General features: G+C 38.7%; 1 protein-coding gene across 1 annotated transcript; it reads right to left on the bottom strand.

The window, feature by feature from the left end:
* CUNH4orf17 (chromosome unknown C4orf17 homolog) lies at positions 1 to 26841 on the bottom strand. The gene is made up of 8 exons (XM_026509673.3): positions 26772 to 26841; positions 18058 to 18267; positions 15712 to 15776; positions 10526 to 10669; positions 5536 to 5617; positions 3990 to 4176; positions 3016 to 3059; positions 1 to 1525 (listed from the first exon to the last, which is right to left on the bottom strand). Exons 1-8 carry the CDS (start codon positions 26839 to 26841, stop codon positions 1338 to 1340), a joined length of 990 nt encoding a protein of 329 aa, XP_026365458.1. The 3' UTR covers positions 1 to 1337.
* Between the last annotated feature and the right edge of the window lie 1121 nt (positions 26842 to 27962).

Here is a 27962-nt window from a genome sequence, read left to right as displayed (position 1 = left end):
TTTGTTGGGTTTATTTTATTTATTTATTTTTTTATTATTATGTTCAGTTAGCCAACATATGGTACATCATTAGTTTTAACCCGGTGGTGGGTATTCAGGAGGGCACATGTTGGGATGAGCATGAGGTATTATACGCAACTAATGGATTGTTGTACATCAAAATACACACTTTGAACTCTTATGTGAGAAATAATACACTACTGTATTTGAAAGATGACATTTATTACAACTGTTGACCCTATCCCAATGAATACAACTCTCGGCACCTCGGTTTTCTTATTAAAAGAAGAGAGAATAGCAATAGTAGCTCTCTCGAATAGTCATTGTGAAAATTAAATATTACAATATCCAAAGTGTGTAGAATGATTCCTGATACACAATGAAGTATGATATAAATTTGTCATTAAAATTGCACAGATACAGGGTGCCTGGGTGGCGTAGTCGGGCAAGCGTCCAACTCTTGATTTCGACTCATGTCATGATCTCAGGGTCATAAATCGAGCCCCACGTCAGGCTCCACGCTCAGCAGGGAGTCTGCTTAAACACTCTCTCTCCCTCTGCCTCTCCCCCCACTCCCACTCTAAAAAAAGAAAAAAGGGGTATGTACACATACACAAAATTTACAGTATCTCTTGACTATCGTGGCGCACATTCTAAAAGATTGGCTAATTTGTAGATGAATCCAGCAATACACTGAAAGAATAGCAGCCATGGCCCAAGAGTGGTTTATTTTAAAAATACAAAAAAGCTAAATATTAGGAAATTTGTTAATATCATTCACAATTAGCAAAGAGTAGAAACTAGTTCTTTTCTGGCTCATAAATTAGTGATAATGTTTATACCTTTTTTGGGGAGGAGGCCAGTATTTTTCCATTATCACCATAGAATCCATTCAGAATCCATCCAACAGCACTGAACACTGTAGATTGTAAAAATTAGCTCAGATGTTAAAATTCTGTGTTTGGTTTTGTTTTTTCTCTACCAAGAGTTTGGGGCATGTGTCAAACTGCAGCTACCTAATTCTGTTATGGACGGTTTTTCTAGTATCAGGACCCTATGCTTATGTACAAATGCAATCAGTGCAAGACTAGAAATGGAGTATATAAATAAACATACTTCTTTTACACATGGTGCTAAATTAACTACAAATAGAAATACTGTCTCCATTATTATTTATTTAGTACATTATATACAGGTGCTCTGAGATTTACATGTGCCACCAGATACGGATTCTCTCATGCCAAAATACTTTTTAAAAATAATCTGATACTGTTATGGAGTGAAGCTCATGTTTGTGAAAGAAATAGCTCAGTCTAGAATTTCTACCTTTGGAATGTTTAAGGATAAAACGCTCTCTGGGGAGAGAGATTGCCTCCTTGTTGCATAATCCTTGCAGACATTGGTTTTGTTGATATGCTTTCCTGAATTTTAGGCCTGGGAGGAGATTTTGGTTTGCTGAAATATTCTGCAATGGGCATTTTCATATTATTTCTTCTTATAAACAATGTGGGCTTGTGCTCAGCCTCTGAAATAGAAAAAAGAAAAACTAAGTAAGACCAAAATTGAGACATCGAATATAGTTTCTGCCATGTTTTAGTACCAAATGACACACACACAAACCCCCAAACTATATGAAGTTTAGGTGAATTAAATATAACCCCAATTCACAAAAGAATCTATTCTTATCTTTCTTACCACCTGCTCATTTTTAATGAGTCATTTGTTCCATAACATGCAGGATATGTTCTATCCTCTCAAAATCAAACATTATTTTGAAAGGAATTCATTAGAACTGGTGATCGTAAAGATGATAGGCAAGGATGGGACCAATGAAAGAAAGGAAAAGGATTTATGGTCCTGATAGACAAAAAAGAAAATTGACAAACAGATTAGAACAAGTTCATTATACTTATAAGATCTCCCCAAAACCTATAGGGTCAGACTCAAGCAGGAATAAGAATCTGGAGAGGTGCTGTCTATCACCACTGGAAATGAAGAAGTATGATTGAGGCTTCTTATACAAAACTTCTTCAAATATCCAGACAGAGGCCAACAGGTAAGACACGAAGTTGAATAACAGAAACCATCCCTGTTGTGATTTTGTAGTTCTAGGGTGAGGAGTTTGGTAGAAGTCAGACACAATGGACTATCCTTGGTGTGTCAGAGTAAGGGAGTATTTTCTAACTTCTAAACTGTCTTTCTTATTGCCTGTTAGCACGTATAGACTCTTTGGGGTTTGGTTAACCCCAACAAAAGCTGCTGGGGTTTAGAGTGACCTCAAAGAACTCTGATCACCATATGATTCCTGGTATAAGAGAAACTTGGAGAAACCACAGGACAGACTTTTGTTTGAGGCTTATCGACATACTTCCGAGTTGTTGCTCTGTGGTCATTGTTGTTACACTTGTTTTAAGGTTAGGCGCTGCCAAACACACAGGGACATTTCAGTTGGCCTATTCTGGACCAAAGTAGGACAAGCTACAATTCTTTATTTTTCTTGGTCCAAATTGTAGGGTGTGGTTGGGCTTCTGGTGAGGACACAACTCTGTCCTCTCCCATACTTCAGCTGTCTCATAGAGCATCTGCTCACGGCCGATTGCCATGTTACTGTTTTCTCTGATCAACTTGGTTTCTAGTTAAAATAACTTAGCTTGACAGTTAAGCTATGAAGAACCAAACTCTGAGATCATTGTGTTTTTGTTAGGTCCGTGCAGGGCTTCTCCTATCACCGGGTTGGCAAGACTAAACCTATGTTTCCTGCTATCCTGCTATCTTACTTCTCAAAGAGTATCTGTCTTTCTCTGATGGGGCACTTTGCCTTTCAAACAAAGTTAAGTTTATGTCAAATTTATCTCGATGAGAAATTCAGTGGACACTCTCCCTTAAAAGTAACTAGAAATCGTCATTGAATTTTACTGCCTATAAAACCATAGATCCTTGTCTGTGTCCCTAAAGAGTTCAATACTTACTGGTTTCCCTATACCAACTCAGTAATTATCACAAACTGTACTTAACCTTTTGGCACTTCCTTACTTCCTTCAGATCCTTGACTTGACACTCTAGATAATTGGAGAAGAGAAAATGAAATTCAAAGATACAAACAAGTATTTTCTATAGACTGCACTATCATCGATAAGCTAAGTACATATATATCTTAAATATTCTATCCCAATTCTTTGTTTTTCAATGCAGACAGCATTAAGTGTACTTTCCAAAGAAAAATTCTTCTGATTTTGAGTAAACATCTAAACAATATCATACATTATTCACTAATGTAGAAAGACTGACCCTATTTCCCAGTTTCTCATTTTATGGAAACTTTAAGGTGGAGACAAATTGCAATACAAAATTCTCTGTCTCAGTGATTTTTAAAGTGACTTGGGTCTTGAATATTTATTTTCTCTTGATTTCAGCTTTTTAGCCAACTTTTTATTTTAAAGCAACAAGATTTTTTCTCCCTACTTAAATAATATCTTATCACATTCTTTCACCATATTATACATAAATATGTATTTTCTTCTGTCATTGAAATAATAAGGTTTAAGAAAAATTTATATTAAAATAATTTCCAATTCCTGTCATAGTTATTTTTCAGTCTAGCGGCGTCCAGGAGTGTGCCAGAGAAAATTAAGTGAAGCAATTTATTTTAATCTAGCATTGTTCTACACGAAAAAAAGTGATACTTGTGTGATATGCATTTAACAAAATACATAACAATAATACAATTTCAGTTTCCTTTATTGCTTCCATTTGTAGAACAAATGAAAAAAACTACATTTTCTTAGATGTCTGGATGGCTACAATTGGATTTAGAATGATTCTCATATTACATTCATGAAAATGAAAGAAAATAAATACACACTGTGGTCATTTACCGAATAAAGAAGAGACTGAAGACATCCGCATGCTTAGTGTTTTGAAAGATAACAAAAAGCAAATTAAGTCTTTCTGTACTACGTACCCTGTAGGTAGCCAGTATATCGATTTACCTGGTTGGTTGATGTCCTTGCTTCGTTCTGGTCAGCACTTTCAATTGTGCAGGTGAATTTGGGGGCGATTTAACTTTGGGTGGCTTTCTAGTCTCTGCTGTTAGATTTGCCGTGCTGTTTCTTCGTTGGGCCAACAAGTTTATTTCAGCCAGTTCAGCATGAATCAAAGCTGAGACCCACTCTTTTTCTGCTTTTAAGAAAAAGGGGGTAGGCATGAAGGTTATAATTATCACGTTGGCTAGAAGCACGGGATTCATTCTTTTATCCAGCACTCTAGTGTGAAAAGCTGGTAATACCTTTTCTGAGTAGGCATTTATCTGTGAGTCAAGGTTTCTGTGGAAAAGTTGGTTCACATCACCCTGATTTCTGTGGACCTGTCATACTACAGAGCAATGGAATACAGTGGAATAACTTTTAAATATTGAGTACAAAACCCAGCCTTTCAGGCTGCTGCCAAATAAAAAAAGAAAACATACCTATTCAAAATAATAAGTACGATATGATCTCATTAAAATAGACTAACAAGTAATAGTTAGGAGCATATCTCTAAAGATATGTACAGAAGTCATAATGACGGAAATGATGTCTGTGATGATTTGATTGATTATTGCTCTTCTTTTCTTGTATTTTTTCTGGTTCAGCTGGGTTTTTTTCCCCCAACAATAAGCCCATATTATTTGTGCATATTTTTTTAAAGTTACATCCTTAAAAAGGAAAAAAAAAAAAAGATAAGAACTAAAGACTCCTACCCTCAAATACTTCTTAATTGCTTGCCAAGTAGTCTAGAATTCCTGGATAAAAGACAATTTCCAAAGTGCTCCCTATTCAAAAATATTAGTCTATCCCTAACTCACTGATATTTCCCAACCTTTATTAGTGCAGATTCTCAAAGAGTGGCCGCCAGACCAGCATTATCAGCATCATCTGGGAACTTGTTAAAAATACAAATCCTCGGGCTCCATCCACCTCCAAAGTTCTGCCTGTGTCAGTCTGATGACCAGCGAGGTTTCAGGACAGACACTCTATGCTACTTATGGTTGTCCCACCTGAGACTGGCATATGCTTTCATGGAACAGACCCCAAAGGCCCCAAAGGAGGCTCAGAGAGGACTGAATTGATGGCTTTGGTGGGGAAACTGGCAAGGCTGTTAGAACCTAGAACTTGGAAGGCCGTGCTACGGCCATCCGTACCGGAGAAAGGAAACAGGCTCTGTGCTCAGAGTCCACAGCAGGCCAGAAAATATGCTCAGGGAGACCCCTGGGTGTGTGCACCTGGAGAAGCAGCACAAACCAGCCCTGGACACAGTGCTTCATAGCAAACCCCAAGAAGTCTAAATTAGGGCATGCCGAATTTGGGGTCATCGAATGACCAGTTGCATGCAGTCAATCACAGAGGACTGCAGAGACTCGGATACTGAATCACTAGGGAAGTTATATTGCAACAGTATGTTTGCAAAGCCAAGGTAGAAAACTTCAGATATTGGCACATCCCTACTTTCTGATGATACACTGAGCTCCGTGTCTGCAAATGCTTATTTTACTCTCACCTTTTGAGCTTGCATGAAGCAGCCACTGTAGAACTTCTGCCAGAGAATCAGTGCGTAAAATGTGACAGAGCTTCGCCAGAATCTAACAGAAAATATTAGAGTCACACAGCGAGCAAATACACGGCACAAGGGCTATAATAAGATTTTCTTTACTTCCTCCACAATCCCATCTTCCCAAATGTCACTCTGAGCGTGAAGCTCGATTAGGTCAACTGGGATTTTAGCCTGGGAACCAGATTTCAAACAGCGTACAGTGGAACCTTAGAACAAAACATCTCCAATACCAGTAAGGATTTGGGGTAGGCGATACAATGTTTCTCTTCTTTTGCCTGCTCAGTACCCGCATTTTCTGGAGGAGAGATTGGCTTTTCTTCTTTTGGGGGAATGGATCTTTCCCCGCTGTACCAGAGGTTTTAACGGAGATTTTCCAGTCACAAAACTGTCCCTGTCTGTACTGCCCCTCTGTACAGTGCGTGAATCTAGCTGGAGTCATTTTCCCTCAGTTCCCTGAACACAGTCATTGGGCCAATGGGTGGGAAATATAATTCCCTTTTGTCAATCCATCCTTGACTTTTTTATCTGGAGCTAAGGGCTGAAGTGTGGATGACAGAGGAGATAAATATATGAAATAACTGTAATAAAACTGGACTATAATAAATATTAAAGTACAAAACATTAAGCACAAGTAACGATGTTGCCACTTTGATCCTAAATTGTGTCTCCTCTTAGAATTTAGACGTATCTGAAATTCAGTCCTTTATACCCATCTGCCTACCAAATGTATCCACGCAGATACACGACAGGTACTTTGAGTCCAGATCATCTAAAACTAAACCCATCTTTCTCTACCTTGGACAGCTCCCTCGCATCTACAATATGTTCCTAGACAACACGTTCAGTAAATTCTTTCTTCTAAATATTTCTCGAATCTCTCCGTTCCTTTTTACCCCCCGGCCCTGACCCAGTCTAAACTATCATCAGTTCTGGCTTGGGCCGCTCTGCAACATGCTTTTCCCCAGGCTGCCTGAAATTTTTTCTTTTTTAAAAAAGATTCCCTAGGCTACTCTGCCTCTAATGGTTTTTTCATCAATATGATGATTACACGTTGCTTCCGCTTCTTCTAACTTAGGATCACTCAGTGATCAACTTTGAGAGACTATAATTATCCCTTTAGTGAGAGGAAGTCGAATATGTCCTTTAAGGAAATCTCCTGCATTCTTTTCATTGAGTTTTTTTCTGGAAGGTACTTAATATATTGGCAGGTGAATTTGATCTGCTGAAGCTTGATTTCAGGATTTGAGATTATAGACCTAGAGTAGCCCCTCCTGTAGGGCTAGAGCATCCTATTCTCTTTCTGGGGTTTCAGTTGAATTCCTGGTGTGTTCAGCAAGGTCTCTCTGCTCTGGCACGTCAGAACGTCAGCATCTCTAAGCGATGGGCTACCTCCCATTAGCTTTCTTCTGCCAGGTCTCAGAATCTCATCCTGTGCGTGTGCGATTTATGCTGAACTGAAGACTCATGGAACCCTTTACAGATTTCTGGAGCTCATTCTCTCTGCAGATTCCTCTTTGTAAATTCCAGCCACCTCAGAATCCCCAAACTCTGAGCTCTGTTTTCTCTACCTAGGGAAGACGTTCCTCTCGGTTTGGGCTCCACTTCTCGGTGCCGTGATTAGGAATGTGCCCCCGGCTGAAATCTAGGTTGAGTGTGGAAATCATCCCAATGGTTTCCCTTCTCTCAACTGTCATAAATCTATACTGTCTGTTGCCTAATGCCTGAAAACAGTCTCTTCATGTGTTTTTCCCAGTGATATAGTTATTTACAGCAGGAAGCTAAGTCTCGGACCTAATCCTCCGTTTGGAAGCAGAGTACCTTCCCTGCAATTTTGCCTCCACCCTCCAGATTAATTCTGCATATTGTATCTAGACTGATTTTTCTAAAGTACAGATCTGACCATGTAATCCTTACACTTACAAAGTAATTTCAGTATAACTCAGTGCTTAAAATTCTTCACTAGCTTCCCACAGCACTTCAGATGAATCTGAACACCTCAATACAGCTTGAAAGTCCTTTATTTCTGGTCTCCGAAGAGCTTCGCCAGCCTCATCCCCTGCAGCCTTCTCCCCGCACTCTCTGAGTCTGCCATATTGTTTTTAGTTCCTTGAATAAACAGTGCTCTCGCCTCTTAGCTTTAGATATGAAGGTCTCTTGTGTGGGAATGATCTCTTCCATATTTCTTTTCATCTTTTAATTATATCTTAAATATTCTTTAGGTTTCTTTCCCCTTGAAGAATCTCTCAGCTCCAAAATCTCCTCCTAAATGTTCTTACAATGTCTGTACAATCCCTCTCATAAGCAGTGTGAATGAAGGAATGAACTATATTCCCAAACTCTAGTATTTTGTCATTGATATTAGATATTTACAAAATAAATGAAGGTGTTTGGCAAACTTTTCATGTCAATGGTAAAGAGACTATTATTTCTGTAAATTCAAGATTTTTGAGAAGAAGTCTAAAGACAAGATAGTAAGAGACACAGAATTTTGTTTTTCTTTTCCTCTAAAGTAGTAATTGTGAAACTGTATACTCTTTCATACACACCCCTGCACAAACATATCTTGCCTTCATAGCCACTCAGAGTTACCAGCCTCGATAGTAGGAAATTAGAAGATATTTCAGATTTTTTTTGTAGAAGGTATGTAAGGTTGGAATACCACTAAAATGAAATCTCTTTCTAGGATTCATTTATACAAGCCAAAAAATTTTGGTAAGACCTATTTTCTCACTTTACCCCCTCTTTTTCATTTATTTCCAAATAGCCACCAACTATTTGATAAAATTCCATGCTGTGTATGTGCCAGTTAATAGTTTTCAAGCAAAGTGATGAGTGCTGACGAATCGGTTGTGAACAAGATAGAAAGGATCTCTTCCTTCAAAGAGTTTACATTTTAGTGGAATTTGTATTAATGTCCAGTTAAGTCAATATCTGTGAGGTAGAAGATGCTTTTGGGAGGAGGGCCCTTTAATTGATGCCCCAAAGTCCAGTTCTACAGGATCATGCTGCTGGTCTATTATTGATGTGCTTAAGGAAGTAAGACAACCTGACTAAAACTGCAGTCAGTTTATGGTTTGGTTGCATAGATCAGATGTGAGCATATCAGATGACATATTATAGAGAGGGCCTATGCCAGCTGATTTTCTACAGTTCCACTTTGATCTCAGTAGAACTTTTCTTTTTAATTTTTTAATAATTACTCGACGCCTAGCAGTTATTTAGGCATGAAAGATAAAGCAGGAACCAAGACAGAGGAGTGTGAGATCCTATAAGATTTTAGTGTGAGTGGGGTGAGAGGCAGAGACACTATTGAAACAAATGAATACAAACACATCAGATAGGCATGCGCTACGTCAAAGATAACAAAGGGTCGTAGGATAGAGAGTAAGTAGGCAGCTACTTTAGATTGGTGATCAGGGTAAGTATTTCCGAGAGAAATTTTTACTGAGACCTTAATGAGAAGAAGGTGACCACTGAGAGGACCAAGGAGAAGAGATTTCTTAGTAGGAAAAGTTCCTAAAGGTGGGAATGAGCAAATTATAGAGAATCAGTGGTGCCAGAGTGTGGCGGGTAACATGGACAGTGATTCTGAAGACTCTATATAATCGGGAGTCTTTCACCAGAAGCATCTGGAAATCATGTATAACCCCACTCTTGTCTGCAGATACTCCCCTCTTCTCCATCCCTTTTATTTTCCTTCCCAGTTTTAATCATCAGCATAATTATACCCCATGCCACTGTTACATTTTACTTTTGAAATAGTCCCTTTTCGGGACTATTCAATAACAATCCTCAGAATCTGCTCTGCTATTTGTAATTGCTACTACGGATAACTCATTTACAACTGTTAGCAAAGTCATCATTACAATGCTTTCAGCCTTAATTCATTGCAGTGGGTCTTACAGTGAGGCAATGTGGAGGTTACCAAAAGGGTCTAAAGAAGGAAAACAAAGGAGGAAAACAAACATCAGCCGATTGATTCGCTCTTTGTTATATGTCATTCTCAGAAATAACTGTGGCTGGAGAGAACCTTCCAGTAGTCTGATATGACACATTACTATAAATATAAATATAACTAAGTTTATAACCTCAGGCAGAGTAGGTTTGAGGAAAGAGTTTTCCACAGATAAGAGGCAGAGATGAATGTTGATTGGAGGAATCACTGACTTCAAGTACGTGAAGGAAATTATACAGGCACCAGCAAGAAGTAGTGCCTCCCAAGCATCAAGGATGATAGAGAAAAACATGGGAAGAAAGAGCCGAGTTTGTCGGCAAATGCCAAGGTCTTCATTATGTCTAAATTGAAGGTTGTGTTTCTGTAACAGCGACTGGTTGTGGTCCATATATACAATGGAATATTACTCAGCCATCAAAAAGAACGAGTTCTCAACATTTGCTGCAACATGGACGGCACTGGAGGAGATAATGCTAAGTGAAATAAGTCAAGCAGAGAAAGACAACTATCATATGATTTCACTCATTTATGGAACATAAGCAGTAGGAAGATCAGTAGGAGAAGAAAGGGAAGAAGAAAGGGGGGGTAATCAGAAGGCGGAATGAAGCATGAGAGACTATGGACTCTGGGAAATAAACTGAGGGCCTCAGAGGGGAGGGGAGTGGGGGAATGGGATAGACTGGTGATGGGTATTAAGGAGGGCATGTATTGCATGGTGCACTGGGTGTTATACACAAGTAATAAATCATGGAACTTTACATCAAAAACTAGGGATGTACTGTATGGTGACTAACATAATATAATAAAAAAAAATATTATTAAAAAAAAAAGAAGTAGGCCTTGCATTTCAGTCTAAGTGGTTTTAAATCAATTCAGTTGTTAAAGGGGAACCGCTAAAGAGTCTTAAGGATGTTAGTAATGTGATTTTTTTGTATGTTCATGCTGTTCCCAAGTTACAGATTTAGTAAATCTGCCTCTTACTTTGATTTCCTGATCCAGATAGTTTGGTATGCAAACAGTGTTCTCTTTGACGTCAGTCTTGGTACTCATCACCTCTGAAGAACAAGAGTCAGCAGTAGAGCATGGTTTTGGAGGAGACAGTGGCTTTTTTACCTTAATTTCTTCCTGAATCAAAGGTATAATATAATCAATATGCATTCGCATCCACTTACATTTAGTTGAATATAAAATGAATGAGAAATATTGTAGATAAATAAGAGATAGACATGAAAGTAAAGAGAGGTTAGTTTTAATCTTCCCTTAAAAATCTAATGATCAAATATTTGCATTTGGAGACAGAACCCATAGTGATGTATTATTTACTTTTTATGAAGCCATCTTTTTTTTTTTTTAAGATTTTATTTATTTATTCGACAGAGATAGAGACAGCCAGTGAGAGAGGGAACACAAGCAGGGGGAGCGGGAGAGGAAGAAGCAGGCTCCCAGCGGAGGAGCCTGATGTGGGGCTCGATCCCATCACGCCGGGATCACGCCCTGAGCCGAAGGCAGACGCTTAACCGCTGTGCCACTCAGGCACCCCTGTGAAGCCATCTTAAACCCTTGGTCAAACACCAAGATAACAATTTTTGAATAGTGTGTAACCTTTATTATCTTGCTCCTCCAGATAACAACCAACTTATAACACATGAGATTTTTCTGTTAAGTTAGGAAGATTTATGACAGGAAGAAGACAGTCCAGAGATTCCACGCAATGTCTGTGAAGACATTACATGCTGCTTCCTTGCTCTGCTGACTGGCAGCTGAGAGCTGGAGAATTAGAGAGCTCAGCTAAATTACTTCCCTTGACTAACTGGAAGAGGAAAGAGAAAGGCTATTTTCTTGTTCTGGGAGGTAAATATACTCTATAGTTTAAAAATAAAAAAGATTATAAGAGCTTTAAGTCCAAGAAGAATTATAGAAGGACTTAGATCTATGTGCTTATTCCAGAGAAGGCGTTTAACCTTCAGAAGTGAGTGATATTTAATACACGCAGAAGCCAGTAGCCGAATATGTCGATAACCGGGGACTGTGATGATTGGAATTGATGGAACAATACTGAACTATTGTAACGAAAATAAAGCTATATTGCATACTGATGCATTCTTTTGTTAACGTTTATTATGTAACAAGATTTTCTGTTTTAGGGAACAGCAATATATATTTTTTGGTTCAACCCTTCAACTGGATGCAACGAAAAAGGCAGATTAAGATTTAAAGTAATTAAAACTGTTGAGGAGTGAATAAGGCAGGAATTAATAGCCCAAAGTAAAGGGGAAGTGAGAAGTCTCAGCTGTAGGGAGTACAGTAGCCATTTTTGCCCTAAAGTCTTTCTTTTGAGAGTGAAAACTTTTCTTCTGAGAGCTTACAAGGTCCTGAAAGACAGGACTTAAAACTCAGGACCCAATTAAGGGCCAACGAAGGGCTACAGCCTGAAGATGAAAGTGACCTAGAAGTGCAATGGTCCTTAAAGAAATATAACCCAAGGTCAAGGTTTGAACTTGGCTTAAGTTAGTAGAGGCTGGTAGGGCCTCTGGGTCCTACAGAAACAAGCACAAAGTTCTCTTTGGAAAAAAGTGCTTTTATCATGAACTTCAGATTCCTACAAATAACTTTTCATACATAATGTCCAGCCACGAAGTCATGAGGCAAAAAGAAATTATAGGGCAAATTAGAAAAAAATTTTAACTTAAATGCTGGTAACAAAAATTATGAAAGCAGTTAAAACAATCCTCCAAGAAGAATTTATATCTAAATATATATTTTAGAAAGATAAAAGAGTCAAGTAAAGAACAATAAAATAAAGTATGTGCATGGAAAGAGGGAAAAGATAACATATATCAACAAAATAGAAAAGAAATATATAACAGAGAATCAAAAAACCCCACAAAAATTAGTTCTTTCTTACACTAATTGATAAACTACTATGGACACTGATCAGGAAAAACAAAGACATAAATTAACAAAACTGATAGGTAAAAGGATACATCTTTTTTTTTTTTTTAAAGATTTTATTTATTTATTTGACAGAGATAGAGACAGCCAGCGAGAGAGGGAACACAAGCAGGGGGAGTGGGAGAGGAAGAAGCAGGCTCATAACAGAGGAGGGGCTCGATCCCATAACACCGGGATCACGCCCTGAGCCGAAGGCAGACGCTTAACCGCTGTGCCACCCAGGTGCCCCGTAAAAGGATACATCTTACAGATCCTGGGTAGATTTAAAAATGAATATGAGGTTATTATGTATAACATTATCAATAAATTAGAATGTTTCAATGAAATGAATAATTTCATAAACAAAATCATTTCAAGAAGAAATAGAAAACCTGAATAGTTTGTTCTATAATGAAACAGATTTCAAACCAAAGAATGTTATCAGGATTGAAGACAGTAATTTTATGATAAAAGGGTCATTTCATCGAAAGGACGTAATAAACCTAAATAGTAATAATCCTAATAAGAGAGCTTCAAAATACATGATTCCAAACTGATATAAGTACCATGTACTAACTGATTATGCCACTGGAGCTCTGAAAAAACTGATATAAATTAAAAGAGAAATATACTATAGTCAGGGATTTCAACACCTCTTTCTGAATAATTGATAGAAAAAGTGGAGAGCAAATCGGTAGGCTACGGAAGACCTGAATGACAGTATCAACCAACCTAACTGGTATTTATATTACATTCTACCCAGCAACAGCAGAGTGAACATTCTTTTCATGGCACATGGAAAATGTATCAAAGTCGACCATATTCTGGGCCATATAACAAGTTTCAATAAATATACAAAGTTTCAAAGTACACAAAGTATATTCTCTGAATGCAATGGAATTAAACTGGAAATCAACCACATAAAGATATCTTTAAGATACCCCAATATTTGGAAATTAAACAACATAATTTTAAGTAACCCATGGATAAGAAATTTAAGAGTAAATTAGGGAGTATTTTGAACGGAATGAAAATGAAAGCTCAACATTGTAAAATTTGAGGCATGCAGCCAAAGCAGTGTTTATTTAAAAAGATTATAATAATATATGATCATATTAGGAAGGAAAAATATCTCAACTCAGTGACCTAAGCTTCCCTCTTCTATAAAGACATGAACCAAAATCAATGAAATAGAAAGAGAAAATCAGAACAAGAGATATCATCAATGAAATGAAAAGTTTATTCTTTGAGAAGATCAAGGTAACTACCAAACCTCTACTTAGACTCTTAGAAAAAAAGAAGACACAAGTTCCCAATGTCAGGAATGAGAGGCAGAACATCTCTACAGATCATATAATCATTAAAAGGATATGTTATGAATGACTTTTTATCTGTAAATTCAACAACTTAGATGAAATGGACAAATTCTTTGAACAATAGAAACTACCAAAGCTCCCTAAAGAAGAAACACATAACCTGAATGGTCTATATCTGAACGGTCTATATCTATATGAAAATAAGAAACTGATTTTGTAGTTAAAAACCCTGACTCAGGGGCGCCCGGGTGGCACAGCGGTTAAGCGTCTGCCTTCTGCTCAGGGCGTGATCCCGGCGTTATGGGATCGAGCCCCACATCAGGCTCCTCCGCTATGAGCCTGCTTCTTCCTCTCCCACTCCCCCTGCTTGTGTTCCCTCTCTCGCTGGCTGTCTCTGTCGAATAAATAAATAAAATCTTAAAAAAAACAAAACAAAACAAAACCCTGACTCAAGGAAAACTCCAGACCCAGATGGCTTCACTGAAGAATTCTACAAAACTTTTAAGGAAGAAATAATATCAATTCTACATAAAATCTCCCAGAATTTTAAAGAGAAGTTCCCAACTTATTCTATGAAGCCAGTGTTATGCTAGTACCAAAACCACAAAAGACATTACAAGGAAACTGCCAACTTATGAACATAGACACAAGAATGTTAAACAATATTTTATGAAATTAAATATATAAAAAGGTTAACACAACATGACCAACAAGGGTTTTTTCCCAGCAATGGAAGGGTAGTTTAACCTTTAGAAGTTAACCAATGTAATTCACCATATTAGCAGATTGAAAAAGAAAAATACGATCATTTCAAATAGATGCAGAAAAAGCATTTGGCAAAAACCAATCCCTATTTCTGATAAAAGCTTTCAGAACACTAGGAAGGAAAAGGAACTTCCTCAGCCATATGAAGGGCATCTATAAAAAACCTGATGTCGCAATCAATGATGAAAGTATAAGCTTTTCCTCTATAATTAGGTGCGAGGCAAGGGTGTCTGCTCTCATCACTTCTATTCTACATTGTACTAGAGGGTACCCTTTACAGTAAGGCACAATAGAGAGGTAAACATCATGTGGACTTGAAACTATGATAGAAAAATTTTAAATTTGGGTTTCATCAAAGTTATAAATTTTGGTTCTTCAAAAGCCACTGTTATAAAAAACAAAAGGTAAGCCTCAGACTGAAAGAAAATATTTCAAAATGTATATGTGACAAAATAATTTTTATCTAGAATATATAAAGAACCTTTAAAACTTCATAATAAAAAGACCAGCAACCAATTTACAAAGTGGGCAAATATTTGAATACACATCTCTCATAAGAAAATATAAGGATGGCAGGTAAGAACATGACAAGATGTCAACCTCACTAGTCATCAGGGAAATGGAATATTACTCAGCCATCAAAAAGAATGAAATCTTGCCATTTGCAATGACGTGGATGGAAGGAGAGGGTATTATGCTAAGTGAAATAAGTCAGTCAGAGAAAGAGAAATACCGTATGATTTCACTCATGTGGAATTTAAGAAACCAAATAGATGAACATAGGGGAAGGGAAGGAAAAATAAAATAAGATGAAAACAGAGAAGGAGGCAAACCATAAGAGACTCCAGGCTCTAGGAAACAAACTGAGGGCTGCTGGAGGGCTGGGGGTGGGGGGATGGGGTAACTGGGTGATGGGCTTTAAGGAGGGTGATGTAATGAGCACTGGGTATTATATGCAACTGATGAGTCACTGAAATCTACCCCAGAAACTAATAATACAGTATGTTAACTAAATCGAATTTAAATTAAAAAAAAAAATTTAAGCTGTAAAGAATATTGTGAAATGTTACCTTTTCAGAAAGGTATGTGAAGAAAAGCAGAGGAAATGACAGAAGTTGAACTAAATAAGGTAACTGTAAATAGTTGTTTCTTTACCTTTTTAATTGCTAAGGGATTCTCACTGGAAGTTTTGAAGCACTCCTTGATTTTTCTACAGGGCTCTGAAATGATATTGCAGGAAAATATATTTAGATCGAACTGAAACACTTTCTACCACATGACAGACATGTCACTTGCTGAAATAAAAGAGAGGGTATCTGGATTTCAAATAAGGTCAACTCAGGGATCTGTTTATAAATGTTGGAAACCTTGCAGGTAAAGTTATACCACAATAACATAATAAAAGTATATTTATATTTACAAAACTAGTTCTATGCCCAGGAAGATGATATAAAGAAAGACTGGAAGAGTTTTCTTGATCTGGGTAAACTAGTTTTTAAAAGTACATATTTCAGTATAAGACATGTTTTTCTGTTTCCTGTCCATATAACTGACACTTTCCCTGATTAAAGAGATTTCATGTGTGCTGTTTGCCCTGTAGCCAGAAGGAGATGCGTGCTGAGTTATAATTACATTTTTTACTTTATTTCTTATTTCATCAGTCTCTCAACCCTACACATTCCAAAGATTCATCTAATAAAATCACTCTAAAACCATTTAAATATTTGCTTAATCTCCTTCTGCACTAATTTAAAGATATATTCTCTATAAGTAACGCTATCTTTTTTACCGAAGCCACAGTTAACACAATTTCTTACAAGATGAAAAGATATTGTGCATTTCCCAATAGTAACTGAATTCGTTAGTTCTAGCTGAAGAAAGAAAAATATTGTGAAGTTACCTCTCTCCAGAAGAGAGCGGGAAGGAAGTAGGAAGAACAGAGTTATGGGCGGTGAGCGAGTCTGTTAAGTTAGTGTTCACTTGTGGGAAACAGAAACCACTCTATTTTAAGCTAAACTGTAAATGAGACAGGGAATTAGGTGTTTGCAGTCTCAGTGGAAGGGCTGGAGCAGTGAACCCACAAATCGCTTGAAGAGCGGCACCTTGCACCTGGCCCACCCAGGGGGGCACAGTCTTTATCACAATCAGGACAAAGGGGAGTCAGGATGCCACTCACACTTCAGTTGCTGTCACAACATCTGTGAGACTAAAGATGAGGCACTGGGTCACTGCTGAGATCTGAAAGCCACCGTATCTGCTGACATTGCCCTCTGACACCCATAAATCCAGAATCTGAACACTGGGATATTGTAGCAGGAAAAGCCCGTGTCTCCCGTCATGCTTGAGAGCCGACAGCAACCAAAAAGATCACCTGAGCCCCACATCTGAAATATAAATCTTAGCAGATGGCAACACTTAACTCCCAACTGTTAAGTTTCTGGGGTTTATGGTATAAGAAGGGACACCAGAGAGAAGGTGGAGTATGTGGGTTTTGATTCTTTATTGCTACTGGGTAAGGAAGAGGAACGCTTGAAAGGATGAAAGGAGTTAACAAGTGTGAAGACTTTAGAATGGAATCACATGGTCCCTCTTACTGTTATCCTTTGAAAGATAGTATATTTTACCACATTCTACCAAAATAATTTTCATGTGCCCTGAAACTTCCAGTAATAAGAGAAAGAGAACTAGATACAATTTCCACCATCCAGAACTCCTTCTATTTTACCTAGAGCTTTAGATTATGCCACTAATGATTTTTAAAATGTATCGGTGTAAGACATACAACATAATGATTTGATATATGTATATATTGCAAAGTGATGATCACAGTTAAGTGTACTTAACTATCCCCTCACAAAATTACCAGTTCTTTTCTTGTGATGAAAAATTTTAAATCTACTCTTGTAACTTCCAAACATACAATATTGTTAACTATATGTTCTGTTGATTAATCCCTTTTTGTTTCAATTCAGTAATCATTGATTAATTGATTACTGAAGATCAAACGCTGTGCAGGGACCTGGGGACACACCAAGAATACCAGAAACACAGAAGGCAATGACACTGCGCCCTGAGCTTCAGGAGCTGACTGTCTCACGGGGCGGGATGGAAGCGTGCAATTCCATCCCTACTGCATTTCCCTGACTCACTTTTTGTCGCAGTGGTTTCCTCATCAATGTTGGCTAAACATACATTTTTAGTACCTCTTAGATACTTTTGTCAGGATTAGAAACTAGAACCACACCAAACAGGTTTTGGACATAATAAAGACAATAATAATATTTATTAACATTATCGAACTACTGAAATGAGATTAAATGAGGGAAAATTTTTTATAATGAATAGCTTATTTCATAGCAAGAAAATTTCATGACTATTTAAGAATCACGGCAGCTATATTGACAATCATATAGACTACCCTCCCTGCCCTCCCCACCCCCGCCACCCCCGATAGTTTGCAGGAGGCCTCAGGAAAGATTTCATTAGTTGCAAGGGACTCACCAGAATGAGGCCGTGGGGGCACCTTGACCTGGTTTGGGGCTGGCGAGGCTCCTCTGACAGGGCTCTGAGGGGCTGCAGCGCTGGGTGGGTAACCGCATTTGGCAAACGGTATCTCATCCTTCTCTAAGTGGTTGAACTGGCCAACACCCCACAATGCTCCCAATGAGTTCTCATCATCATTCACAGTACAGATGGGAATATTATTCAAACCTAGGTGAGTCACGATAAACAGACCAGACAACCACATTAGGTTTTGGGTAGATTTTCTTTGAACGATCAGCCATTTCCCAACCAGATATTGCTAAGTCTACACAAGCTGTCAGACTACACATTGTTTGAACCGGCGCTAGGCCAATGTTCTTTGAAGGTCAGTGTGGCAAATTATGTTTGCAATGCATGCTTCCTGAAAATGTTCTGCCTTCTCGTCAGCCTTGAGAACCAGGCTCACACCTTTGATGTTGGTGTGGGAGTCAAGGGCAACAGATCTGCCTCCATCCCAGACAGACCTCGCATTTCCCAAGTCTTACGATGACGAAGGAATTCTGTTAGCCCTCTTCACGAACGCCACATTCAGGTGTTTGAAGCATCCAGATAGTCTCAGTACAACAAGGCCTCTGAAGAGACATACACTGGCCCAGCTTTTGTCCTGGCAGAAGGTATGAACAGCTGCAGGAGCTTGGAAACAGGATGAGGTAGACTGGGGGGAGGGAAGGAAGGAAAACGCGGTACAAAGGAACCCCCTTCCTCATGTCCAAGCTTTCTAGGCTCCTTCACTCTCCTGTAACAGTAATTTGCCTTTGGCTTACATATTGAATTATAGACAGATCCTCTTTTTGGATCGATGCCAACTCATGACATATTGACGGCTTAGGAAATGAAAGTGTGTAGGCCTTTGTTCTATGTTAAACAGTGAATTACGAGACATAGGAATACGTGGCTGCTTTGTTTCCAAGAAAGGTGCACAGGAAGCTTCTGGATAGTGTTTTCCATACTTGCTCACTTTTCTCAATTTCCTTCTAGGACTATCAGTCCACCGCCTTCTTATCTGCTCAAATGACGTCAAAAAGGTCTTTGTTGAGAACTCTGAAAGTTACCCCATCACGCTCCGTCCTTTTATGCTCTTTTGTTCTTCTGTAGCATTCGTCGCCTATCATATCTGCTTGCACATCGCTCTGCGGAGCTGCCCTAGAGTGTAAGCTTCACGAAAGCACGTATTTTGTCTGTTTTGCTTGCTGCTCTGTTCCCAGTGTCTAGAATAGTGCCTGGCACAAAGTTGATGCTCTGTGATTATTTATCAAATGAATTAATAACACAGCCAAATATAAAGCTTTTATTTAGTCTGATACTCAGAACTTTACGGATGGTAACTGCTGCTAAATAGGAATGAGAATAAAATTTTTGAAGATAACATCACATCTTATCATTTTATCTTAAACACCTGAGGTAGTGATTGACCCAGGTGGGTAATGAAAAATTGCCTACCAAGTGAAATAAAATATTAACATGGAGATGAATCAATGGAGAAATCCCTATTTTCTCTGCTATCTCCTTTAATTAAAAAATGGTTAATAAGCAATATGAGAGAATTCAATCTATCCAAGAGTCAGGAAAGAACTACATAAAAATGTAAAAAGTGCAATGTCATTCAAGTGGCTTCAGAGTCAAATGGGACAATATTAAATGATTTAAAGGTAGTCGGGGAAACGTGAAACCCAACCCAGCAGTGAAGGAGATTAGGACAGTATCAGTGGGAATTTCATTAACTTCCTTGAATATACAGAGGAATTAGGTAATGGAGTCCTGAGCTCAGGAAGGACCAGCTCCCCATACCGGGCATCAAATTTCTGTTCCAGTCATGATTCTGAAGGACTCACCTTTCAGAGACTGCCAGGTGAAGATTCAAATTTCACATTCCTGCCTAATTTTCTGATTGACATCCAACCTCAGTTTAAGGAGAAAATAACTCTAATTTTGTTTTTGTCCAAGGTAACTGTTTCCTTAGTTAATGGTGTGCTTTAACATTGGGAAGGTTTCAAATAAAAGACAGAAATAATAAAATACAAAAACTACATACTATTCTTATTCATGGGTTAAGTTTAGTAAAAACTATTGCATATGTGTTTTTAAAATGTATGTAATATTTAAGCAGAAAAGCATGAGAATATCATTAAGTTGGTAAACAGTAAAGAAATATTTTAAATAATGTATATGTCTGTATTTATGTTTAATTTATTAAATTTACAGGAGTTATTTATAGCTTGGTAAGAATCCATGTGATAAGGATGTGACATTTTTAAAAGAAAGCAAATCTACTTAATGAGTAATTGACATTTAAACTTTTAAAGGTATTTTTTTACTAAGTTTGTAAATGGGACTAAATATTAATCAAAGACCCCCTTGAAGTTATTTTTAAAATTTTCTAGATTTATAAGTAAAATAATAAAATTTGTAAGTTAAATTTTAAATGTTAAAACAAAAAGGTTTACAATTTTAAAGTTTACTTTAAAAATAACAAGTAACTGCAATAATCTTTATTGTGCTCAAAACTTTCCATCAAGGATGCCAAATACTTACTATCAGGGTAGCTAGTGCTATAAAAGTATTAGTATTCCTTTCACACCCTCTGTCCAAGCCAACGATGACCCAGCCTCTGCAGAGGAGAGTGGGGGTGTGGGCTGTGTTTCTTCCCCTTGCTCTTCCACTCTTCCTTCCCCACTCACTGCTTTCAGCTCCTCTGGAGTTGGGGTGGAGGATGAAGGAATGGTGAAGGGGACACAAAGTCTTACTTGCTTAATGGTTTTAATTTAGTGTTGAGGCATCTGTGAAAACAGATCTGTAGGGCAGAGAAGAAATACTGTTTCTTTCCCTCACAAGGTATTTTTGTGGGTTCTTTGAAGACCCCTGGCTGAGGAAATCTCTGACACTGTTCACTGCCATGGGTAATGTATCTACCAGATAATTGCTAACATCTCTTCCTTCCCACCTTCACCCCAGGTGAAATGTCACCAGCCTCTTTTGGCTGGAGTTGTCCTATTATCTTGTCCTCTTGGGCTGGGTTCTTGCAAGACCGTTCTCGACCAGCTTCCTCCTGAGTGTCCACTTGAGCCCACAGGAAACAAAATCCTTTGCCTGGTCTTCTGTGCGAAAGCAACTTAATCCCAGTCTGTGCCGCTGACACAGCCAGCTTCAGCCAGCTCCAGTCAGCTCTTGTCTTGAGATTTTAGAAGAGAATCAGACACCATTCTCTGTGTCCTCCATAACATAGAAGATACAGAACAAGTTCACCCCAGGAATAGTCTCCCCATAATCCACTGCAGAAACAGTGTAGGGCAGACCAGGAACAGCACAGGCAAGGAGCTAGCTAGCCAGTGAGCTCTGTCTCCTCTCTAGACATTCTCCATACATGGTTCCCTGACAAGCCCTGCAGGTCCAGGTGAAGGCGGCTACCACTGCTCCTCATGGAGGGGAAGGGGAGTACACAGCACCCCAGTGACTCTTTTCAAAGAAATCCTCATTCTCATTCCTTTCTATGAACTTTTCTCTAAAGCAAAAGAGCCCGGAGATAAGCTACCATCATAGGGCCAGTTTTTAAATTATCTCTTAGCAAGTCACGCGTAGATGATCTCAAAATTTGGCTTTAGCAAAAGTTCCAAAAAGCCTCATTTAATTCCACGACTAGATATAATGCTTTTTTGCCATGAAGTAGTGATACTCAGATTTCTTTGGCTACTGTGCCCTTTGTTCAAACACATTTTACTCCATCTTTATCTCTTACCCAGATCTCTAGGACTCTTCAGAATACAGTTAAAAACTTCTGCCAAGCAAATGTAATATTTTAATATAATCATGTCTATAAATTCAAACCTTCCCTATACTATGTAATAGAAGAGGTTGTAGAGATCACTAGTTTGTAAATTAAATGGAAAATTTTCATCTTTTACATGCACTATTCCTTCTTTCCTTAAAATCATTTCTCTCCATTTTCAGAGACAACTTTTTCCATCCTAGCACCTCTGCTATTTCTTTTTGGTCTCTTTCTCTGGATTTTCTGTGTCTACACATCTCCGTGTTTTTCAGAGTTCTGCTGGGATTTCTTTCTTGGGCAACAACGTTGCTGTTTTCAATATGCTCCTGCTTTTCAAATCTACTTTACAGTCTCATCTAAGCCTTAGGCTCCAAGTCTCTGCTTGGTCATTTACTCCTGAATGTTCCGTTGGCACAAGTACAACATGTTTGTCTGAAATGAAGCTTTTAATCTTACCTCCTGTGTATGTTCTTCCTCCTACATGCTCAAGACTGAGAGTTGGTCCACTATCCACTCTGTCAACCAAGCTAGAAAACCCTGATAGTAATTCTAGACTTTTTATTCCGTCCTTAAGTCCAGTAAATGCCGAAGTCCTGCTAATTGTTTCTTTTTAATGTTTATCATGTATCTCCCAATCGAAACCTCTGTCAAACGCATTCTTGACACTCCTCCAGTGGTTTCCCTATCTGTGTACTACATCTGAACTCTCATCATACTCCTATCATTGCACATAACACAATGTATTATAGTTATTTCCTTGTAGTCTTATCTCTTCCAAGTACACTGTGAGCAGAAACTGGCTTGTGTTGTGTTGTTAGCAAAGTAAATGTATGTATCACAAATAGAGACTTTAAATTGACATTTCCTAGACTGAATAAACTTACTGATGATTTGATTTTTAAGGATTTATCTATGAAAATAAGATTAGATCTCACAGACTAGAACATTTGAACGTTGGTAAAATGGACCGTAAGAATTATCGTTGGGGTAAAACTAGAGAAATTAGTTGTAGTGTCCTTGTACTGAGTATGGGTTCAAAGCACATAACTGTTAACACTCAAAATAAAGCAGCTTGCTGCTCTTCTCTTCCTCATACAATTCCAGTTACTAGGCTTTCTAAAATTAGCATGAATATCCTTGAAAGATTTCCAAAGAAAATGTTCTATTCAATTGAACGTATATTTATATGCGGACATATATTACTATACGCAAGGCTTTGTGGTAGACATTGCAGGGGATTTGAAAACAGTCCCTTGCCTGCCAACAGTTTTATATTGTATTATAGATATAAGATAATTCAAGGCAGAATGCGAATTAACATATACAGGAGTTATTTGTAATTTACTTTAAAGTATTTGAAAGTCAGAAAAAATATTATACTCAATTTGGTAGTATTTGCCTCCATAGGAAAAAAAAGTTCTAATTAAATGCAATGCATATGCACTCCAATGTTCATAGCAGCAATTTACACAATAGTGAAACTGTGGAAGAAGCTGAGATGTCCTTCAACAGATGAATGGATAAAGAAGATGTGGTTCATATACACAATGGAATATTGCTCAGCCATCAGAAAAGATGAATAGCCACCATTTGCATCGACATGGATGGAACTGGAGGGGAGTATGCTAAGTGAAATAAGTCAAGCACAGAAAGACAATTATCATATGGTTTCATTCATATGTGGAATATAAGGAATAGCAGGAAAGACCACAGGGGAAGGGAGGGAAAACTGAATGGGAAGAAATCAGAGAGGGACACAAACCATGAGAGACTCAACTGCAGACAATAAACTGAGGGTTGCTGGAGGGGAGGTGGGTGGGGGAATGGAGTAACTGGGTGATGGACATTAAGGAGTTCATGCGACGTGATGAGCCCTGGATGTTATACGCAACTAATGACTCATTGAACATTACATCAAAAGCTAATGATGCATTATATGTTGGCTAATTGAATTTATACATAAATAAATATATAAAACAATGTTTTCTCATACGGATTTTGAAAAACTCTGCCATCAGATTTTGCCAAGACAATAGATTCCAAGCCATCGATGACTTCTTTATTGTAATATCTGTTTGTTTTCTCTTGGCCTTCATTTTCCTGACCTTCTTTAGGAATTTGTCTTTGATGGTCAGTCACCCAGCCATTCTCACTGAATCTCGCTTTACCTCATAACCCTCTGATGGCTTTCTCTGTGCTGCTCATCTGGGCTTTTCTCTTGCTCTACCCCAAAGTTCAGGCATCGCTTCTCCGCTCCGCTGTCTGCCCTGGCCCATCCGTGATCCCTCTCACGTGGATGACTGAGTCAGCCTTTTAACTGATCTCTCAACCCCTACAGAGGGCCCTGTTCCTCTTTCACTTTCAGCTAGAACGATTTTTTAAAGAATGAAATCGCTTGCTCAAGGACACACAACTAGAAAGCTGAGGTCGAATATGAACTCTACTTCAAATTTATCAGAGGCTCTAAAATTTAATCTGGATGTAACGTAAGCTTCCTTCTCTCCTTCCACAAGAATTATCTCCCACGTGACAGGCACTCTAAGAAACGGAAATAAGTGGTGAGCAAATCAGACACATCTTCTGCTTTCAAGGAGCTCACAAATTCATAGAAGATGTTTGATAATAATCAAATAAAATATTTCAACATAAGCTGCAATAATTGCTGTAGCAGATGTGGGGGTGCCTCTACCCGAACCGTGCCTTCAGGACCAACACACTCATCTGTCCACCCGACAGATGTGTCGGCTACCGATGGCTCACGCTGAGTCCCTGTCTGGGAATTGCTCTCATTGTGCTCTCATGCACAATGAGAACTTGACCAGAGAGTGGTTGATGGGGTTACAAAGGCCTGACCTCCTTGCTTTAAGCTGAGACCCCTCTATAGAGTGGTGCATGGCTCCTTATGGGACTGACTGGCGCCTCTTTTGTCTGCATCACAGTTCAACCTCTGTCCAATCCTGCTTCCCTGGCCTCTTATACATGTTGTTCCTAAGAGCAGTCCCCAGTAAACCTCCTTCACACAAATCTCCATCCCGGAGTCTATTTCCGGAGAACCTGACCAAAGGCAATTGCTCTGATAGAGTACCATGAGAATATACTATAAGGAAATTTAATTTAGATTCAGGATGTGGAGCTTAGAATATCTCTTTTAAGGTACATTTAAACCAAAACCTGAAAAATTAGAAACAGCAAATAATGAGGGAGTTTTATTGCAAGAGGAAATACTATGAGTGAAAATCCAGAGGTGGGAAAGGTCTTATATGTTCAAGGAACTTAGGCAAGTCCAGTGTGGCATATATATAATGAAGATGGGGGAGGTGGGCGAGTATTGATAGGAGATGAGTCATAAAAGGCAGAGGCCACATCATAGGGAACATTTAGTCTATGTCAAGATAGACATTATCTTAAGTGCAAGGGAAGTCTCTGAAAGGTTTTTTGTTTTAAAGATTTTGTTTATTTATTTGACAGAGAGAGAGACAGTCAGCGAGAGAGGGAACACAAGCAGGGCGAGTGTGAGAGGAAGAAGCAGGCTCCCAGTGGAGCAGGGAGCCCGATGTGGGGCTCGATCCCAGAACGCCGGGACCACACCCTGGACCAAAGGCAGACGCTTAATGGCTGAGCCACCCAGGCGCCCCTCTGAAACATTTTGAGTAGGACATTTAAACAGTTAAATTTGATTTTAATATGATCTTTCTTGTTCTATGGAGAGTGGACTGGATGAGGGCAGGAGTGGAAATTGAGCAGTTAGGAGGCTACAAATTGCAAAAGTGGTAGTCAGATCAAGAGATAATAATGGCCTAGAATGGAACTGTAACCGTGGCCGTGGAGAGAAGTGGCTTAATTTACAAAATATTTGGAAGAAAAAGTGACAAAATCAAGGGAAGTATTGCAAGAGGAAAGGAAGGAGAGGAAGGAGTTCAAGAATGGCCCAAATTGTATAGTACCACTTACTAGTTAAGGTAGACTAGTCGGAGAAACACACTTTTGAAGGAAGATCCAGAGTTCAGTTTCAAAGAGCAAAATTCAAGGTGCCCATGAAGCATCAGTGCCTCACATAAAGGTCAAGCAGGCAGTTGACTATGGAGGTCTCGATCTTAGAAGAGAAGTCTGAGTTTATGACACACATTTGAAAGTATTTGGCCTATAGACGGTATTTGAAACTTGTGAATGAGTAAATGGGAATAGGGTCACAGTATAGATTAAAGAGAGAAAATGGCCAAGGACTGGACTGTGAGAGACTCCAACATTTACTACAGACTCAGAAAGAAAAAAAAATTGGGGAAGGAGAAGTCAGAGACAGGAGGGAAATTAGCAGTATATGGTACTAAAGACACTAAATTTTAAAATGTGAAGAAAGAAAGAAAGAAAGAAAGAAAGAAAGAAAGAAAGAAAGAAAGAAAAGAAAGAAAGAAAGAAAAAGATGGGGAAGGCATGAGGGAAAGATGGAGGCAAGGAGAAATGGAGGGAGGGAGAGAGACAGAGGGAGGAAGGAAGGGGAGAAAGAGAAAGAAAGAGGAGAGAAAGTGAGAGAAAGAGGGGAAAGGGCTGGAGGATAATATAAATGCATCCCCAGGGCTAATACAGCATGTAAATGCCAGCATGTCCAAGCAGTTTGTTAAAATATTGAATACTTCTATACCAATTGGTCAGTCATTGCTATGAGCTGTTTGGCACCTCTCCAGGTCCCTTTCCTAACAGTCAAGAAATCCCAGGATTAACGCCTGGCACAGAGGATGCCTACCGGCTCTGCTCTATCTCCAAGGCTGGCATCTTGTCTCAACAGTCAACGTCTGTGCCTCACCATTAGTTAAATATTTTGAATAGTATCCCTGTGTTTACCCACAAGAATAATCAAGGAGCCCAAATGCAGGGAGAGAGAGAGACATTCTAGGACCTGGAGTCACCTTACCTTTGATGTGGCAGACCCTCCTGGGATGAGGGGTGTGCCGGACTAGAAAACAGCCTCCATTTCTAGCCATGATATGACTGCCTTTGCTCTCAAACACAAGAGCAGAAGCCGGGGATTTGACTCACGTCCTTGGGGTACTGGTTTGCCCCTCTCCACTGGTGCTGCAAAGGTCTTGGGGTTCTACCTCGTTAACCTCACTTCCAGAGGTGCTTAGACCCTGAAATCATAGAAGGACAATCATTTTGATGAGGGGGTTCTTGACATTTCTGTGCACATTAAACATTTCTTCCCTCTTTGCCCGAAAGTGTTCCTCTTGTCAAAACAATGTGAGGCTATTTTACTTTAGACCAAATTTTTGTAAACATTGAAATGAATACAGGCATGGGTGGAACAGAAGAATTTCTCCTGGAAAATTCAAAACCTTAAAATATGTTCTATGTTTAATTACATTTAAGGTCACTGTGTTAGCTTACCAACATAACGATACATAATGTGTTTATCAATTTTGATACAGTAAATGAAAATGAGAGCTTTAAAATATAATACCCACAAATGTGTGTTACATTACTGCACCTTTCATGTTACGATGTAATATGTATAAAGGGAACCTTTCATATTATGCTTTAAGACAACCAGCTTCTTAAATTTGTATCATCTTCTGAGAAGATAGTGACACCTAAAGGAGAAAACAAATCTGATAAAAAAAGATTAATATTGCATCTACAAATGATAAATTAGAGAACCTTTGGCATGTTATTATTTGCGATTTTCAGTAATATTTACTGATTTTCTATCAATCACTCAGCAATCATTTATTAGACACCTATAGTGTCATAGGCCTAAGGGAGCAAAGATAATGTTAGGGCTCTTTGGGAATTTACAATTATGTTGGAAAAAGTTTCTGGATTAGAAACATAGGAAAGAGTTAAATAAACTTTCTCTCTTTTTAAAGATTTTATTTATTTCTTTGTCAGAGAGAGAGAGAGAGCACAAGCAGGGGGACTGGCAGGCAGAGGGAGAAGAAGGCTCCCTGCTGAGCAAGGAGCCCCATGCAGGATTCAATCCCATGACCCTGGGATCATGACCTGAGCCAAGAGCAGACGCTTAACCAACTGAGCCACCCAGGCGTCCCTAAATAAACTTTCTTAGAGATGGCATACTCTTGGGGCGCCTGGGTGGCTCAGTCAGTTA

Source organism: Ursus arctos, unplaced genomic scaffold (genome assembly GCF_023065955.2).
Source record: "Ursus arctos isolate Adak ecotype North America unplaced genomic scaffold, UrsArc2.0 scaffold_9, whole genome shotgun sequence".
NCBI classification, from domain to species: Eukaryota; Metazoa; Chordata; class Mammalia; order Carnivora; family Ursidae; genus Ursus; species Ursus arctos.
Note: the sequence above shows the minus strand (reverse complement) of the source record. Positions and strands in the feature narration are given on the sequence as shown.